This window comes from Petromyzon marinus, chromosome 18 (assembly GCF_048934315.1).
Source record: "Petromyzon marinus isolate PM22_M1 ecotype Great Lakes invasive population chromosome 18, UKy_Petmar_22M1.pri1.0, whole genome shotgun sequence".
NCBI classification, from domain to species: Eukaryota; Metazoa; Chordata; class Hyperoartia; order Petromyzontiformes; family Petromyzontidae; genus Petromyzon; species Petromyzon marinus.
In genome coordinates this window covers 3,774,985-3,793,848 of record NC_133684.1, presented here as the reverse complement: position 1 = coordinate 3,793,848, position 18,864 = coordinate 3,774,985, and the positions used below count along the sequence as shown (strand labels likewise).

Genomic DNA, 18,864 nt, shown 5'->3' with positions numbered 1-18,864 from the left:
GATGTGGTGGCCGTCTTTGTCCGATGGTTAATCTTAAAGCCGCTGCTGCGAGGACGTATGTTGGAGTTCTTTCGCGCCGTACGTGGCCTAACCGTGCTAATCAGAGGTTGCGATGACCGGAAGCCGCTTGCTTCGATTAAATCGATGGAGCGAAACGGATTATTGGGGAGCGTGGGTAGGCGGAGGGAGTGTGCGGCGTGTGTCTGTGTGCGCGTCTGGTGGGAACGTTAAACGTGAAGTGTCACACGTGTTGTCGTCTTGTTGTTGTCCTCGCCTCCGATCAGCGACCCAGTGGGAAGAAGAGCGCGACAGAGAAGAAGCGGGGACGGACTGGCTGGCCACAGCACGTTTGGGCTCAGGAGTTGAAGCGATGATGACGATGATGACGATGACCGGGGCCAACGTGTCTCTTGGTTGAACGCTGAGAAAACGCTCCGTTCAACAACAACAACAACCCAAAAAAACCTTAAGAAACCCCAAAAACTAAACTAAAAGCTGTGCACTGAACATCGCTTGAGTCGTCGTCGTCGTCGTCGGCACGGGGAATCGCCGCCGGTACGTCTTTGTCGGTCCTCTCGTAACTGCACAGTATTCTTGCTCGTGTTGTTATCATCATCATAATCATAACATTCGAGCGGTAATTCAATAGACCTGTGGTGCTGCGTCGTAATAATGTTACGTTGTGTGCCCGAACGTGGTATCGACGAGTGTTTTTTGGCCTACAGTGTAATATTGTATATAATTACGTGATGATGATGATAGTGGTGATTGTTTAGAATGATCACCAACATTGGAAGAGTGTTTTGTTGTTCTTGTTTTCAGTGGATTTATAAAAAGACAGAGTTGAGACAATGCAATCGACTGCCCCTTACAAATTGGATTTTTTTTTCTCCGAAGGATGCTAAAAAGAGATTTAGTTATTCTTTAAACGTGTTTCTATTTTGCATAACGTTCGTATCGATGCTACAGCTACAAACGATTCATATACTGAATATAGTATTATTTTTATGTTGACCATGATGATGATGAGAGTTGATGTTACACAGATGTCGCTATACGGAAATTTACATGCCAGAAGTGTTTTAATATGCATCAATGCAGTACACGAACCAATGCAGTATATAGTTTATTACATTGCAGTGCGATTCAATTGCAGACTCACGTGATAATGATGATGATGATGGTGATTATGCAATTGGCTGGAGAAAACGAAATTAATGTAAGAACGCAAGGCAAAATAACAAACATCTCATTTGTAGATAACTCCATATGCAGCGTGTGACTATGTTATTTTAATACCGTAAAACTCATTATGCAGCGATCGTGCGTTAGCAGTGGTGCACATGTAATAAGCATACACAACCCAACGCATTCGTCAATAATAATGTGGCCTTAAAAAAATCTATATATATAATATAAGCGGCGACGCTTCGGGCAATGATCCTTCTTCACAACACATAGCGAGGTATATTCCCACCTCTCTGGCCTCTCACTCGGCAACAGTTGTTGTTATTGTTATTTGTTATAGTAACACGGCGTCTCTACAATGACATCACGAAGGTGGCTATAGCGGCGCTTCGCGATTAACTTTTGCCCATGAAGTGTTAGCAGTCGTAGTACGATGCACCGACGACACGACTCGCGTCCTTATCGACGAAAGATCCAGACTCGTGCGGGTCAGCCCCTGGGCAACGCGCAGCCTGCAAGTCACATCGTACCACAACAATGAGAGACGTTCGATGTTTTTTTTTTAATTGGAGGCGTCAATGTTGAATCAACGCAGTCGCCCGCAGCGCAACCAACACACCAACGGGCGCGTGGAGGTAGCATCCGCAACTCAGGGCTCTCGATCAGTCACGAGTGTAACCTGCGGCCCCACGTCTTACGCGCGAGGCGTCACGGGCAAGTTGCGTACGCGCAACGCGCTCCTGATTCTCTCTCTCGTATCGAGCGTGAACTAAGAGCGCACGGAGACTAGCGACGGTGGCTGCGTGTGTCACCCATGTCAAATCTAACGATTCTCGAGACTGCAGGGGTTTACACAAAACTCGTTGCCTTCGCGGCCCACCACGCGTTTACCACTCACCCCCTCCCCCATTCGAACACGCATTTACAAGTCGTTCCACGCTTGCACGCGCCCGATGATTGTTAAACGCTTCCCACGTGACGCTGCCTGCGTCGCGTGGAACACACAGAGATCACGATCTCAATTTGAATCGGCCATGGGTCTCAGTTTGAAATCGGCTCTCTCACGGCCAGCACAAGTGACGATTATCTGAACTAGACACGGTCCCTCATAGGTAGACTCAGCATCAAATGAGTACCGTACTCTACTTACTGCGATGTCCAAACATTGTCGATGGGTAGACAAAGACGGCTGGGCGTGGTGCTGGCCACCCACCCCCTCGTGTGCCGTGCCGACCTTCATAGGTGCTCGCTAACAGCACTTGCCCCTACAGTCTGTTAAAGGCTACATGGGGGGGAGCTTTGTCTTTGTTTGTGTAGATGTGTTCCACGTGACGCAGATAGCGTTAATTGCTTAGCAGGTCGCGTGGGGGCGTGTTTAGCAATCATCGGGCGCGTACAGCGTGGGACGACGGATTCAGGGGCGGAGCCAGGATTTTCAGGCCGGGGTGACATTCGACAAATGTTAATTTCAAGAATGATTAGAGAGTCAGGCTGTTGAACTAGACGCCATCGGTTGGCGACACACTCTGACAACGCAGTTGCACGGAGTCCGCCAGACCGAGTGTCGTACACTTACACGCAGAATGTCACCCCTGTCACCCCCCCCCCCGGCTCCGCCCCTGGACGGATTGATTTTAATTTGAATGGGAGTCAATTGGTACGTAGGGCCGTGGTGGTGGGCTGGAGTTTGAGAAACCCTTCTTTGACGCTGACCATTTACCCATCATGAAAGGGCTAAACGAGCTGAAATCGTTTGCGCAGATCGTCGAGGTTATGCTGATAACCAGCAACATCTGGAAGTGGATTATTATTGTTAACCCTTAATTTAAGTTAGAATCGCTTTCAATTGCACGTCAAAAGTTGCACGTTGTTTTAAGTCTGGCGATAAGCAACACGCACACACACCAGCAGTGGACCGAGTACATTGTCCATCTCGTGGAGGGTGACGCTAGAGCCGACCGAAAGCCTTTGACGGGTTGTGTTTTTCCCCATTTGCTGTCAAGCGACTCACTAATTTGACGTTTCCTGCATCTAATGAGGGACACTTAATTGAGGTTGTAATTAATGGCAACTGTAAATCAGTCGCTGCAGCTCGCACCGTAGTAACACGGAGCCAGCGATGTGGAGACGAGTCGATGGCGACCACTTCCTCGAGACGACGTTTCGTGTTGTTTGTGGTTCTTACACCGTCGATTATATATATGTTATACACGACGGCGATAATAATAATAACACTTGTTATTATTTACATATTTTATCGCAGATGTGACGTGGGGAGGCCTTCATCCAGGAGTGAATTGACGATGGCCGATAATGATAATTACGAATAATTAGTCATGATAAACAATAGTCTATAAGGAGGGGTGGGGGAAGGGTGGGGGAGCGGTGGTGCAGTGATTAGCGCACTGCGTTATGAATCCGACCAACCAGAGTTCGATTCCCTGCCACGGCTGACAACAGCTGAGGAGTGATATTTAAACCCGTCCTGCATGTGTGTTGAACTTCTTTCGCACCGTACGTAGCCAAATGTGCTAATCGGAGGTGCGTTGACTTCGTCTAAACCTCCAACAAGACCGACAGTGTGGGGAGCGATTCCCAAGGCAATGTATTGGTAGCGATTCTAGATTTAAAGCTTTCGTGACTGCTAGGATCCATACTCTTTGGTTCTATTGGGTAAAGTCACGTGACTTTACCCAATAGAGCCAAAGAGTATTGGTAGCGAGCTGTAAATTAGAAAAAAATAGATATTAATTATTATGATTATATTCAATGCCGTTTATTGATCAGTAAAGCTTCACCGAGCCTCTATCGACTGTTTCAGGAAGGTTTTATTACATTGGCATGCTTGGCAAATTCCACGAATAATGAAGCAAGTTTCACATTTTCGATAAATAGAAGAGGCGAACTTTTTTTTTTATTAAGAAAACCGCATCTATAAATAACAACGTTAGAAAATGTAATACCAAAGAGCTATTCATTGTTACACTATACACCATTTGTTTTTCATTACGTAACTAGCACGCACGGGGAGCGGAAGCTAATTGTGTGGACTGATATATATTTTACAATAATTAGCCTACTGAGCGAGCCCATGTAATCGATGCCGAGTATAATGTATGTAGTCTATGGAGGTCGCGACTGACTGACTGATGCAAATTGCAATACTTTGGCCATAGAATGGGACGAGCAAGCTGACATCTGCTTACGGACTCTACAAAACCACGAAAAGTTAAAATTGGTTATCTCCTGGCTCCCAGAAACGCGCGGTTTCACTCTTTGCGCAGACCTTGGCCCGACGTTCCACCTCGACACGCGGGTGCTCGATACGATCAATGCCATTTTCGTGAACCGAGTAATTCGCCCGCCCCCGGCGGAGTGCGACGCTAGAGCCCGTGTATAGCGGGCGCCCGGTCGCGAAGACAAAATAAAAAGGTGAACGCGCGCGCGCGCACAACGCGCAGACACGCGGCAGTCCACAGCGTAATGCAGACTTCATGCAAAAAAAACGATCCCCCGTATAGCCTGTGACGGACTGTAGGGGCAAGTGCTGTTAGCGAGCACCTATGAAGGCCGGAACGGCACACAAGGGGGTGGGTGGCCAGCACCACGCCCGACCGCCTTTGTCTCCCCAGTGGCGATGTTTACACACCGCACCAGGTACTCATTTGAGGCTGAGTCGACCTAGGGGAGGCCCAGGACCGGCTCAGATAATCGTCACCGATTTTGGCCGTGCGCGGGAATCGAACTCGGGTGGACAGGTTCGTAGCGCATCGCTGTAACCACTACACACACACGTGCATCTCCTTTGGTGATCCACTGCTGGATCGAGGGCCTCCACAATGCCGTGTTGGTCGTGTCGCGGTGGGGAGGAGGAGGGGGGGGTTATTTGACCATACTTCACCACGCTGGGCGGTGCTGGTTTTTGTTCAAGGTCGGGGAGCAAATTGGACGTGCGTGGATGGGAATGTAGAGTCACAAAAAGCATCATTGTCACTATTATTGTTCTTAGACAGCGGGTGAATAGGCATGTCAACGATTTGTAGTGAATACAGGAAGACGGTGAGACTAGGTTGTGTGTGACGATCGCCAGAATCGGTACTTTATTTACTGTTACAGAGCGTTTTGCATTATTTACCAACAACAACAACTTCAAAATAAACGGAGTGCGTCGCGTCTCGGATGAACTGGAGGCAATCCAGGATGTACGAACGTGGTTTTAGCCCCCCGCCACCCCCCGTGTGACATTGCGGAGATGTATTGCCAACAGAGGCCGCACATTCTCCGTACACATCCTGTAAACAAAGCACGTGCCTGCAGAATGTGCCGCGTGTGCGTGTGATGTGTTTTATTGCAATCGCCGTCCCCTGTACACGGTTATTCAGAGTTGTTGTTGTTGTAAGAGCTTCGTATCTTGAAATTTTGCAATTGCGAATAGTTTATTAAGCACCCCCTGCACGTTACGATAACGTTTTGTACACGTTGCACGCACGTGTGTACGTGTATGTTACGCGCGCGCGTGGTGTGTGTGTGTGTGTGGGGAGCGGTGGCGCAGCGGTTAGCGCACCACCCTACGCACCCAGCCACCCGAGTTCAATTCTCGCTCGCGGCCAACGCCAGTGACGACTACCTGAACGGGTCCTGCGCCTCTCCTAGGTCCACTAAGCCTCTAATGGGTACCTGGTACAGTGTGTATACATCAGCACTGAGGAGACAAAGGCGGCCGGGCGTGGTGCTGACCACCCACCCCCCTCGTTTACCGCACCGGCCTTCGTAGGTGCTCGCTAACAGCGCTTGCCCTACAGTCTGTTAAAGGCTACATGGGGGGGGGGGGGGGGTCTTTGTATTCGTGTTCGTTCATTGACAAATAATCCGACGGTATTCGCAAATGTTAATGCAAAACAATCCACGCACGCCTAATCGTTACGTCAAGACAACTGGCGCGCCACGTCTCGCCACTCGTAGAAACGTGCACGTTGTAAGTTGCAACACGTGTAAGCGAGGCTTTCGCGACCACCATTAACACGATTGATAAATATAATTTACCTTTTGGGCCAGGGCGCGTACGCGTGACGCGCATGTGTCACGCGTCCACGCTTCGTTCGCTCGACACGGCCAATCAATGAATTCGAGACATCGCACCCCAATGTCTAAGGTTGTGGGCTCGCTCCACTCCCCCCCCCATCAACAACACCGGCTGCGCCGATTCGGCGGTAACATAATGGCACGTTTGTGCATCGCGGGACAGACTTTGTTCATCGGAAAATAACTAATAGGTGGTGTTATACCCTTTGTGGCGCTAAAACGGGTAAAAGGGAAATAATAAAATAATAAAAATAAAACTATAAAATTCTCACGACGTTTCGATTGCAACACAAGCAATCATCATCAGGTGTGAAAATGTTTGACTTGCTGTGGTTTTCACACCTGATGATGGTTGCTTGTGTTGCAATCGAAACGTCGTGAGAATTTGATTGTTTTATTTTTATTATTTTATTATTTCCACTTCTACGTTGCTTTACCGAAAGAACCAAGAATATGAATCCCTGCAGTCACGAAAAGCTTTAAAACAAACAGTTAAAACGGGTGTTAAGATGTTCAAACGCCAAATTGATAGCCTTCGCAAGGAATCGTTCTTTGATACTGGCAACAACAAAAACGGTCCCCCGTGATATTTCTTCATTGACTGTCGGGTGGAGAAGGGTGCACGACACATTTTACTCACGCGATCTGACCCTGACGTCAATTAAGAATCCTGTACGTTTGTGTTTTTGTGTCAATAAGCCTATTTATTGGTTTTAGAGACCAACATTCACAGGCAGCATGTATTTTTTTTTTACGCATAGACTTCCTGGGGCTGGTTTCGAACATTCGGTTCTCATCAGCGTGTCCATGTGTACAATTGCTTGCGGCCCTATGCTCCAAGTTGAAATAAGGCCAGTCGGAGGTAAATCTGATTTATATGATGATAAAAATAAACCATTTCAGTCTCCAACTTTACGGGCTTATACTTTGGTTTTATAGAGTTACGCTTCGCCATATAAGAGCAAAATCTACCGTGTGTCCATTGCAACACAAGCCTGTTAAGATAGTTTTACTATTTCACGGCTTTGTTCGAACTCGGCTGATGACGTCGGACCATTCTAGTCACAACGCGTTACATCATCACAATCATCGTCGCCATCATCATCGTTACCACCTTCAAATAATCGTCGTCATAATCATCACCATCATGAATCGTCGTCATCATCCGAATATATAAAACCTCGAGCACCTATGTCCGCTCGCCTCTTTTCCCTTCCACCGTTAACGTTGATCGCACTTGAAGGCATTCGTTTTAGACCTAGGCAACTTAGAGGAGGAGCAGGGGCAGGTTTCGATTGCGATCGAAAGCCATTGCCGCTGGTCTAGTGCATCGTCACCATTCGCACGCACACCCCGAGATGCACATCTGCACAGACAACACACAGACCCCGCGCACACCACAAAGACAAAGATCCACCGTGTAGCCTGAAACAGACTGTAGGGGCAAGTGCTGTTAGCGAGCACCTACAGACACACAAAGACAAAGATCCCCCGTGTAGCCTGTAACAGACTGTAGGGGCAAGTGCTGTTAGCGAGCACCTACAGACACACAAAGACAAAGATCCCCCGTGTAGCCTGTAACAGACTGTTGGGGCAAGTGCTGTTAGCGAGCCCCTACAGACACACAACAAAGACAAAGATCCCCCGTGTAGCCTGTAACAGACTGTTGGGGCAAGTGCTGTTAGCGAGCACCTACAGACACACAACAAAGACAAAGATCCCCCGTGTAGCCTGTAACAGACTGTTGGGGCAAGTGCTGTTAGCGAGCACCTATGAAGGCCGGCGCGGCACACGAGAGGGGGTGGGTGACCAGGAACCACGCCCGGTCGGCTTTGTCTCCCTATTGGCGATGTCTACACACCGCACTCATTTGAGGCCGTGTCGACCTAGGGGAGGCCCAGGACCGGATCAGATAATCGTCACCGGTGTTGGCCGTGAGCGGGAATCGAACTCGGGTGGCCGGGTTCGTAGCGCAGCGCGTGCTAACCGCCCCCTCCCACCACACCAATAATAATAATACATCGGTCGTGGCCTAATGGTGCAAACTCGCGGCAGGCGATCACTGCGCATTGTGTGGAGTTTCACGAAAGCCTTGCTGGCGAGAAGCACGTTCATCATACGCACACGCCTTACCGGAGACACCCACGCATACACCGAGACGCGCCTACTTTCTTATCCAGCGTTTAGAGACGCACGGGTCAAGGTGGTCGATAGTTCACAAAATGCACACAAGATAAAAGATCCCCCCCCCCCCCCGTATAGTCTTTAACAGACTGTTAGGGCAAGTGTTGCCAGTGAACGGCTATGAAGGCCGGCACGGCGCCCGAGGGCATGGATGGCCAGAAAAAAAAACACCACGCCCAGCCGCCTTTGTCTCCCCCGGTGCTGATGTTTACACACTGCACCGGGTACTTAATTTAATGCCCAGTTGACATAGAGGAGACCCAGTACCGGTTCAAATATTCGCCACTGTTCTGCTATTGGTTATGAGCGGGAATCAAAGTGGGGTGACAGCCTGCACTTCCACATGTAACATTCATATCACTAATCGTATAAATACACACACAGACATTACACGTTCAAATGAGCATGTGTTTAAGGGTATGACTCATTTTTACCCAGCATACCGATTCTTAGAACGTGTTGGACCACATTTCGGATTAAGTTCGTGAAGTATACGCTTCAAAGGAGCGGTGGCGCAGTGGTTAGCACACTGCACTATTCACCCGGTCACCTGCGTTCGATTCCTCTGCCGCGGCTAACATCTGTACCAATTCATAGCACGCCCTCCCCCAAACGCCTTCACCAGCGCGCATTGACCGGGGTGGTGAAGTATGGTCAAACAACATCCCACGACTCGCACGGCGGGGGAAGACCTTCGTCCAGAAATGGATTGCTAAAAGGGCTGTAAATTATTATACGCTTAAACATATACTGTATCTATGAGACACACAAACAATCAGACCAAACATGCTATATGCTGTTTCTGTGATGAAATATAGTTTTTTTTAACATATATTCGATATAGCTGGTGCAATGTTATCCTGTTTATATATAGTGTACAATAAGATGTACATATAGTACTCGTTACATTGTATTGTTTTTACGACTACAGTGATATCTATATATGCACCTGGACTCACTGAGACTGTGTACACTTATAGGTGCAGCAAGGCCAGCCATGCACGTGTTCACTATTTAAGTCTGGTAATTGCGTTGTCGAACGAATAGCGACTGTAAATGATTCCGAACCTTTGAATAAATGCCTGCAGCATCACTCAAACTGTGCATCTTTGTAAATTTTTAAAGAAAGTTGTATCACCGTCCTGCATACAATGTTGTCGTTGTCCTCATCGCTTTTCTTCTTGTTTTTATTCTATTCTACGTGAGGGTCACGGTGGCTAGGAGATGTTAAGTACCTCGCCTGGTATACAGGAGGTCGTGGGTTCCATCCCGACCCTGGCGCCTGCTGCTGTATATTTGGAGTTTGCGTGTCTCTCTCTGTGGTGAGATGTTAACTCCCTCGCCTGGTATACAGGAGGTCGTGGGTTCCATCCCGACCCTGACGCCTGCTGCTGTATATTTGGAGTTGGCGTGTCTCTCTCTCGCCGTCGTATCTGGGCCCTCCGGTTTTTTCCTCCACATTTACAATCAGCGTGCGTTTAGAGTATTTGGCTGCTATACATTACCACATGATGATGAGCCATTTCGTTGAGATAAATTGTGGCCAGGCCGCTTCTGAAAAAGAGCTGTATAGCTCAATGTTACCTTACCGTGTAAAATTTGAAAAAATAGTTTTCAAAAAACGTTAAATCGGTTAGCACACCGGAATTACAATCCAGATGTAACCCCAGTTTAATCAATCTCCCGTCCCGGCAGCTGAAAACAATGGGACACTTGTTATTAACTCCCACTGCATCTGTCCACCCATGAGCAATATCATTAGGCACAGACACAGTCAGTAGATCGACAGGTCGCGTGCGGTGCGGTCAAGCGTGTGTACTCCCACATCTTCCATCATGTCCGGCCAGTGTGGAAGAGTAGGCCAAATACCCGCTAGTGGAGGCTCTTCCCACGAACAGTGACGCGAAACACAGTTGCAGGGCTGCACCTTTACCCGAAACTGAATACGCGACTCTTAGGAGGCAGTGGTACTTGCTGCCAATGTCTATAGTACATATATTGTCCCTGTCTAAACACCGTAATAGTGTCCGATTTCTACTGAAGCCATGTACACAGTATTGTCTACGAGTTGATTGGAGAGGTAGCCGAATTGCTTGGCACACGGCACGATGTTACACCCAGCGAGTTCCGTTCCGAGCGGAGTGCCACGGTCGCGAGATGTTAACTGCCTCGCCTGCTATGCAGGAGGTCGTGGGTTCGACCCCGACCCCTGCATATTTACAGGTTGCATATTCTCCCCGTGGTCGCCAGGATTATTGTTTTACAGGTCCTGCGGGTTTTTCCCCCTCTACATTTGGAATCGACATGCGTTCATGAGTCTTTGGCCGCTGTACATTTCCACGTGATGAGCCGCTTCGTCAAGCTATCATTCACGATAGCCAGGTCGCTTTTGCAAAAAAAGCTAAAAAATTGGAGTAGTTTAGTAACCACGGCTAACATCAGTGGCGAGCGATATGCAAACCTGCCTTGGGCCTTCCCTTCACCAACCCGCACTGCCCAGCGTGGTGAAGTATGGTCACACGACCCTCACCCCTCCTCCCCATCACGAAGCACGGGGCAGGGAGGAGTCCCTCATCTCGCATTGTGAATCGTCCACGCGCTTTCAGATGCACGACTGCGGCCGTCTGGAACGCCCTTCCTTCCGATATTCGGACGCCCCTGGAGATAGGCACTTGTAAATAATCAATCATCTTGATTAAAAACTCAGTTCTTTACAATTGCTCTTTGTGTTGAGGTTGTTATCCGTTCTCCCGCACCTCCGATGAGCGCGGTTGGCAACGTACTGTGCGAAATAAGTTTAACATACATAGTTAAATGTGTATTGAGATGACGGTGTGATCCGACGGCTGTGTGAAATGTTTCTTGCTGAAATGTATTCCCTGCCGCAGCTGCGCGAAAGGAAAAAATAAATCCGCTTTAAGAATACGCTGTTGAATCTGTGTGCAGGCTATTTCCTACATGTGTACACTATGTATATAATGTATATGCAGATGTAGGTCAAAACTTTTTGAGAACAATACACCGGGCCCATAGCGTTGTGTTTAGTAATAAACAGATTTTGTAATGAGTCTTTAAGAAATAGGATCAAAGGGAACAAAGAGAGATGCATAGCGACGTTTCGGTTGACCAGCCTTCGTACAGGAAATTTCCTCTCGGTTGCAACGTCCAGAATTTTCTTTATGCCGATTGGAGCAAGCAGAAAACCGCGCCTTGTTATCGCTTTTAATGAACCGTCACGTGTCGTGTAACTTGAGCGATGTAAATTGCACTCAATTGAACCATCAATCGAGTGCACAAACATTGATCAAAAAAATGATTTACACTACGTAAAAATCAAGCGACGCATCGGTTCGAAGTACTAACCAAATCCTTAAAGTGCACATCTCATTAGCAGATCCCTTACACAGTCGTGAGGGAGCGGTGGCGCAGCGGTTAGCGCACTGCACCGAGCTGGCTCACGTGATTTCGATTCCAGGCCGCGACTCTCATCAGAGGAGGGATAACCGAGTCAGCCTTTGGGACCGGCACCTAATCCACCAACCTGCAGTGACCAGAGTGGTGAAGTATGGTCAAACAACCTCCATGGGTCCGCCACGTCGTGGGGAAGAGGCATTCATACGGCAAATGATTGATGAACGGCCGAGAAGTATAAACTCGTCGTCTTCACTCGTTAAGGGGCCATCCATTGAGTACGTACGCAAAAATCTGTCAAAACGGCATACCCCCCCCCCCCTCCCTGTAGGCACGCGTACTTCACCCCCCCCCCCCCCAATCCTATAGAACGGCCGATATTTAATCCACGCAGAGACGATCATGGATGAATAATATTAACGTGTTTAAGCAAACATAGTTCACCGCCGGCTGCATTAAAGAATTCAGTTGCGTACCTTGGCCACTTAATTTGCCGAGCTGCGTGATAGCCGCAGTCAGGGCTACGGTGGCACACAAAGAGTGACACCTCTCCCACAGTCCCACTTCTCCCGCTAGTACTTGTTGTCTCACAGCTGAAGACACTGAACTGTGGCGCATTTGAAGGCCAATGCAGAAAAATTATTATCGAGGCTTCACCCCCCCCCTTCGTTTCCTTTGTGTACATTGTCAGTAGACCCCCATACGCGAGCTTACGCATTTGGGTTAACCCCCCCTCCCCCCTCCATGCGCACGTACTAAATGAATGGCCCCTAAGTAACCAACAGCAAATTGTTTGTTCGCGCATATATATTTAGCATAAGGATTTCTATTTACAGATACTCCACTGACTTCTAATTTCTCTCTTGCATCTCAATATGATGATTGAATATTCAGTGTGGCAGAGGTGGTGTCATCTGCGTGTTGATATTTGTGGGTGGCATGTTACAGACTCTGAAACGAATGTAAGTATTCTCGATGCAACGCTGTAAACCTACACATTATTATTTTAGTGGGGGGGGGGGGGGGGGGGCGGTATCTGGATCGCCCTCGCGTTATAGTTAAAGCATGGCGATGCTACGGTTATTGATGTAGTGGTGCACGAACGCAAAATAACAATTTAACAAAAAAATCTGAACACATTCGTCAATAACAACCGTCCTAAAAGCTTGTTTATTTATATTTATGATTGGCAACATTTGTAGGAAATGACCCTTCATAATAACGCATCGATAGAGAGACCAGAACGGTTCAGTGAATCATAGAGTGAAAGATTGGCGCTATAGATCACGTGGCCCTGGTCGTGTACGATTTGAAGTTCGAGAATACTCTGAAGTGCAAACGAACAACCGCATTAGACTGACATAAAGTTACGGTCACCCATGCGTGCAGTAGCGGACACTGCTTCAGAGTAACACAGTCCAAAGGAGAGACAAATATCCCCCATATAGCCTGTAACAAACTGTTGGGGCAAGTGCTGTTAGCGAGCACCACGCCCGGCCGCCTTTGTCTCCCCAGTGGCGATGTTTACACACCGCACCAGGTGTGTAAACATAGGAGGCGGCCCAGGACCGGTTCAGATAATCGCCACTGATTTTCGCCGTGAGCGGGAAATCGAACTCGGGTCACCAGGTTCGTAGCGCAGCGCGCTAACCGCTACACCACACAGGAGAGAGACGCACACACAGCCACAGACGTATTTACGCGTTACAAACTCGACGTGCTCTGCAGCTTGACGCCACGGGCGTGTGGCGGACAGATGTTGAAGCGGCCACCACCCCCGCCCCCAATGCAGCGTGCGGCAGAATTAGCCGCAGCAGCCCAAGTGGCTCTTGGAGCGGGCTGGCGGGCGGGCATTCGCCTACAAAAACCGCGGCCTTACGTTGACCCCCCCCCCCTAAACCCCCCCTAACCCCCAAACTCCCTCCCCCACGGCTGAGATACGCCTCGACCGGAACGTTTCTGGCATAACAGCAGCAGCAGCAGTCGCTGCCACATCATCACACGCCGCGTTAGAGTCTCGACACGCGACCCGGTGGCCCCGGTCAATGTTTGTCTTCTCTCCCGATGTACGGGGCGATTCAAGATGTCTTGTAACGCCCCCCCCAGCTCCCCCCACTCAATTATCTAAAACTTAATATTTTGTGTATAGCAATGAGTGTGCAAACAGAACTGAAAAAGTATCGTGGGGAAAAATGTATACTGGTCAATTATATATATTTGGGGGGGGGGGGGGGGGGGGGGAGGGGGTCACAGCACATCTGGAACACCCTGTACAATAATACCCAGATTTACGTCTCGCTTTGCGTCGCCTCAACCCACGCTTACGTCGCTGACAGCATCGCCATCATCATCTGCCCATCTCGTTATCCGTCTCCCTCTCAGCGTTCGCCTCCACCATCCCACCCTGTATATCGGCTTTGATGATTGACGTTGTTTCGAGTTGTCGCACCTTTCAGGAACGCATCCACGACTTAAACCGGGGTATTGCTGTACATTGGAGAAAACGCGGACACTCGCACATTTAAATAAGTTTAAATCGTTTACCTTTAAGTTCAAGTCCGGTAAAGTAGCTATACGGAGCGCCCGTAACGGTATCAGCCATGCATTAAATAATTATAATTAGCTTGAGGTTATTCGATTTGTTGTCTGTATGTTGAACTTCCTTCGCACCGTACGTAGCCAACCAATGCGAATCGTAGGTGCGGGGGAAGGACAACTCAACACGAACCAAAGCACGGATGATCCAGCTGACCCAGTTCCCATCCCCCCACCCACCCCCCAATATTTCACAAGGGGAGATCAGTGATGCATCGCGAATGCAACAGCAACAACAACAAACCCCAACGACAAACAATGTGAACGTCGCAGAGAGATCGCGTTTAGCCACTTGCCTGAATACCAGTCAGGAGGTCGGTCGGTAACAGCTATGCAAGCCGTGTTCTCGGAGCCGACTCCGATCAGTGTCGGATTCAGCGAGTGCGAGGCCTGCAGCATATCTTATAAAGGGGCCCCACATTCGATTGAAAAATATAAATATTAACACACGAAATTTTCACTTGCATAGTAAAGTAATTGTATTTTTTTCATTTGCTATACAGCCTGATAATACGACAAATCTCTAACCTTAAACGCCCAGTCGTTCATAAAAGTTGCAGGCGGTATAGTACTCTAGTGATAGAGCAAGTGCAGAATCACTGAACCGGAATTGATAGCTTGAAATCATTTAGCGCGGGGCCCTTGAAAGTGCGAGGCCCGTAGCTACCACATGTAGTAGCTACCACATATATAGTAGCTACTATAGATATAGTAGCTACTATACATGTAGTAGCTACTATATATAGTCGGTGCCGGATTATCCTCGGAGCAAAAGTAGCTACATATGTGGTAGCTACTATATATATATACTATATATAGTAGCTACTATATACGTAGTACTACTATATATGTATATGTAGTAGCTACTACTATATATGTAGCTACCACATGTAGCTACTTTTGCTCCGAGGATAATCCGACACCGACTCCGATAACGCCGCGTGTGTAAGCGTATTAAGTCGAGTGAAGATTTTGATCACGAGTCGCATGCAGGGGGGGGTGGAGGGGAAGACTTCGTTTCATCCGGGTCTGTAACGGTCGGGCGCGTCCGGGGAACGTTGTTCACACACCCGGTACACCACATCCAGTGTCACCAATCGCTTTGGCTGTGGCTCCTCGAGTCACCCACCACCAACGCCAATCTGAAGCAGCGACCCCAAAAAAAAATTAGTTAGAAATTAAGACTTTGTTAGGCCAACTTTAAACCCATACATGTCCGATAGAACTACAAACGACAGCAAAGATCCCCAGACTTACAGTTCGAGCGTTGTTAGCAAGCAGCGCCATTGAAGGTCGGCACGGCACACGAGGGGATGATGGGTGGCCAGCACCACGCCCGACCGTCTTTGTCTCCAAAGTGGCGATGTTTACACACCGCGCGAGGTGTTCATTTGAGGCCGAGTCAACCTAGGGGAGGCCCATGACCGGTTCAGATTATAATCGTCACGGGTGTTGGCCGTGAGCGGGAATCGTACGTAGGTGCCCTGGTTCATAGCGCAGCGCGCGATCGGCTCCGCTACCCCCCCCCACCGCACACAGACGCACTCACAAACTTTGTTAGTGCGGAAGATTTTACTTCAGGAGCCTCGTTCATCTGAAGGTCCCAGGTGTCCGCTGTGGTGTTGGTGGCGCTCGTCGTGTAGAGAGATCCGAGCGAGTCCGAGTGTTCGCCAACATCTCGCCTCTAGGCAAAAGTGCTTCTGCCACGCGCTGTTGAAGGTCGCTCCAGAGCCACCCTTGAACGAGAGCTTCTAAACTCGACGGACTTTACTCGGGAAGTTAACTTTTAGACTTCAGAATTTTCGGGAGGGTTTTGTTTGTCAAACGATTAATCTTTCACAACATCTCAACATTCAACCATCGTGCCCAAACTGTTGTTAAATTATACATCAGATGAGATGTTGCGGTTACATATCAGTCGTTTGTGCAAGGTGCTTAGCGAACAATCAGGATACATCGCAGGGTCGTGAGTGAAGACGTTGACTCGGCGAGGCCTTCATCAAGCAATAAAATGCTGCGGACGAGTCTATTTCATTCTTGCAGACAGCAATATGCTCAGAAGCTAAATTCCATACGTCGTGATCTGTTAGTCACGACGAGAAAACTTATAAAAAAAGTTCATGTTAATGTTGCTATTCCTCCGTTGAAGGAGCGCAGACTGCAGTGGTTTCAACATGGCCCATAGCTGCATTGCCACAACCGCTCACGACGATGCCGATGTGGACTATGGATACTCACAAAATCGCTGTAGATTATGAACGCGTTCACAAACTCCAATCATCGCCGCCCCTCCACCACCAATCTCCGTCTTTCCGCGTTTACAAATGTACTCCCGATTCAAATACGATTTAACTCGTTCCACGCTGCACGCGCCTGATGATTGTTAAACACGTCCCACTTGACACGCTACGCAATTAACGCTGTGCTAATCGAGCTGACTCAAATGAAGATCGAGATATCGGCGTGCGCGCACGCACGCCTGTTCCACGTGACGCTGCATTTATTGCTTCGCGCGTCACGTGGAACGTGATTAACAATCATGGGGCGCGTGCAGCGTGGGACGAGTTCATTTGAATGGGGGAGGAAATTGGTGGACGCGGAACGTCTTAGCGCGGTGGGCGTCGCGAGGACGTGGAGTTTATAATTCCCAGGCGCTGGGTGTAAGTCAGTTAAACACATAACACCTGAGTCTGTCCCGTGAACTCCTTGCCAGCAGCGAGGCGTCCACACTTCGCGTGGCCCCAATGTGCACACCGAAGTGGGGCGAACGGCGATTGTTGTTGATTGCATCAGAGCTCGTCACCATCTCTCACGAGCCTTCCGTTATTACATCGCACGATCCGTGAGAGACGTGGCGACGAAACGGGGGGGGGGGGGGGGTGGAGGTTTTTCAGTGGCTGATAATGGCGAATATGTTCGCGTCTAACGTTAGACTTGGTCTTGGTGATGTTTCGTTGCGCGTTTGGGGTTTTTAACAACGTACAGAGTCCGCGGATACGTCGTTTGGTGGAAATCGGTCCAATGATTACGGCGTTCTATATATCTACTTTGGAGAACCAGAAGTTGCGTAGAAGACTCGGCTGAGTCTGCACGGTGTGGGTTGAGCCATTTAAAAACACACCGTACGGTTGTTTGTTTGTTTGTTTTCAATAAAGCAATGCCAGAAGCAGATGGCCACTCGTGTGTATAGGCACACTGGATTTTGCGGTGTATATATTGGATTTAGCTGATGCGCTCAACATTGTGTATTCTTTGTGTGCAATGCAATAGACAGGTTATACAATGCAACGTTTATGTAGGTGTACATACGCAGTGCTGCATACGTGAGCATGATTTTAAATGAGTGCGAAAAATATAAATTAGTTATGACTCTTAACAGTGTAATTGAAGTTGTATAACTAACTCGTAGCTTTCCGAATGCTGGGCTGTTAAAAACCATGCACTTTCTTATATACACAACAAATAAATTCGCAAACGATGCATGATGCGGTTATATTTTTCGCACGTAATGAACGCAAACATCAACACCGCTTTGGCACGCGAATCATAACAGCGTGCCGTCGATTATAACTGTCCACTTTAAAATTGTTCACCATTTCAAATGAAAGGCATACCAGTGTAAAGGTCTGTATAATGTATATGTTTTGGTATGTTTTAAATGCAGGACACATGCCGATATCTTGTTCTCTCTCGGCATTTTACCCAGAAACTACTATTCTATTGGTGCGTATAGGCGAGTGGTTACAGATTAAAACTGTACGAATGTTGAACTTCTTTCGCGACGCACGAAGCCAACGGCGCTAATCGGAGGTGAGGCGGCGGCGAGGGGGACATCGACCCAAACACAAATATCAGTTCTGAAGAAATGGGTTTTCAATCTCGACGTAAGCAGGAGTCGAACACAGTTCGTGCAAGCTGTAGTGCATTATTATTCTTGTATTACATGCGATCCTCCCCTCCCTCTCTCCCCTCCCTCCGGACGTAACCATGGCAGGAGATAGGACAGTAAAGAGAGAAGCAATAGACAACACACAGCCAGCCGGTACAACTTTGTTTTTTTATATAATATAGTATGATTGTTTGAACGTGGTGGAGCGGTGTCGCAACGGTTAGCGCAATGCCCCTGCTAAACCCCCCAAAGCTGAAGTTTGACTCCAGGCTACGCTGAACGTTGTAGATGGCTCACTGATGCCTTTGACAGGGTTTTGAGTCACACTTCCGACTCCCTCCCGTCGCCAATCCGCACATGTGACCAGCGGGGTGAAGTATGGTCAAACAATCCCCGATGGTCCTTCGCGGCGTGGGGAGCCCTTCATCCCGCGGTGGGTTGAAAGGGGGCCTGTAAAAGTTGCGCTTGTAAACACCCAGCAGTAAACTCTGCACGATATATTTTTTCGCGAAAGT

The 18,864-nt window shown here is 48.5% G+C and overlaps 1 protein-coding gene and 2 long non-coding RNA genes across 6 annotated transcripts in view; 1 reads left to right on the top strand and 2 right to left on the bottom strand.

The window, feature by feature from the left end:
- The window catches only part of LOC116943581 (heart- and neural crest derivatives-expressed protein 2), a 54,801-nt gene that overhangs the window by 9,496 nt on the left and 26,441 nt on the right, over positions 1–18,864 (top strand). For 2 of the 3 annotated variants that reach the window (XM_032956542.2, XM_032956541.2), the window contains one exon: positions 285–9,553. In XM_032956542.2, coding sequence (XP_032812433.2) covers positions 285–374 — 90 coding nt within the window. In that variant the 3' untranslated portion in view covers positions 375–9,553. Of the gene's footprint in view, positions 1–284; positions 9,554–18,864 lie in introns of those variants that run through there. The other variant, XR_012942172.1, reaches the window with a different exon arrangement.
- On the bottom strand, positions 1,114–17,001 carry LOC142925077 (uncharacterized). The gene is made up of 2 exons (XR_012942175.1): positions 16,699–17,001; positions 1,114–1,700 (listed from the first exon to the last, which is right to left on the bottom strand). It is a non-coding gene; the product is annotated as an uncharacterized LOC142925077 (long non-coding RNA).
- On the bottom strand, positions 13,009–16,692 carry LOC142925076 (uncharacterized). 2 transcript variants are annotated; one of them, XR_012942174.1, is made up of 3 exons: positions 16,010–16,692; positions 15,718–15,867; positions 13,009–15,602 (listed from the first exon to the last, which is right to left on the bottom strand). It is a non-coding gene; the product is annotated as an uncharacterized LOC142925076 (long non-coding RNA). The 2 variants fall into 2 exon arrangements; XR_012942173.1 differs by having other exon boundaries at positions 16,037–16,692.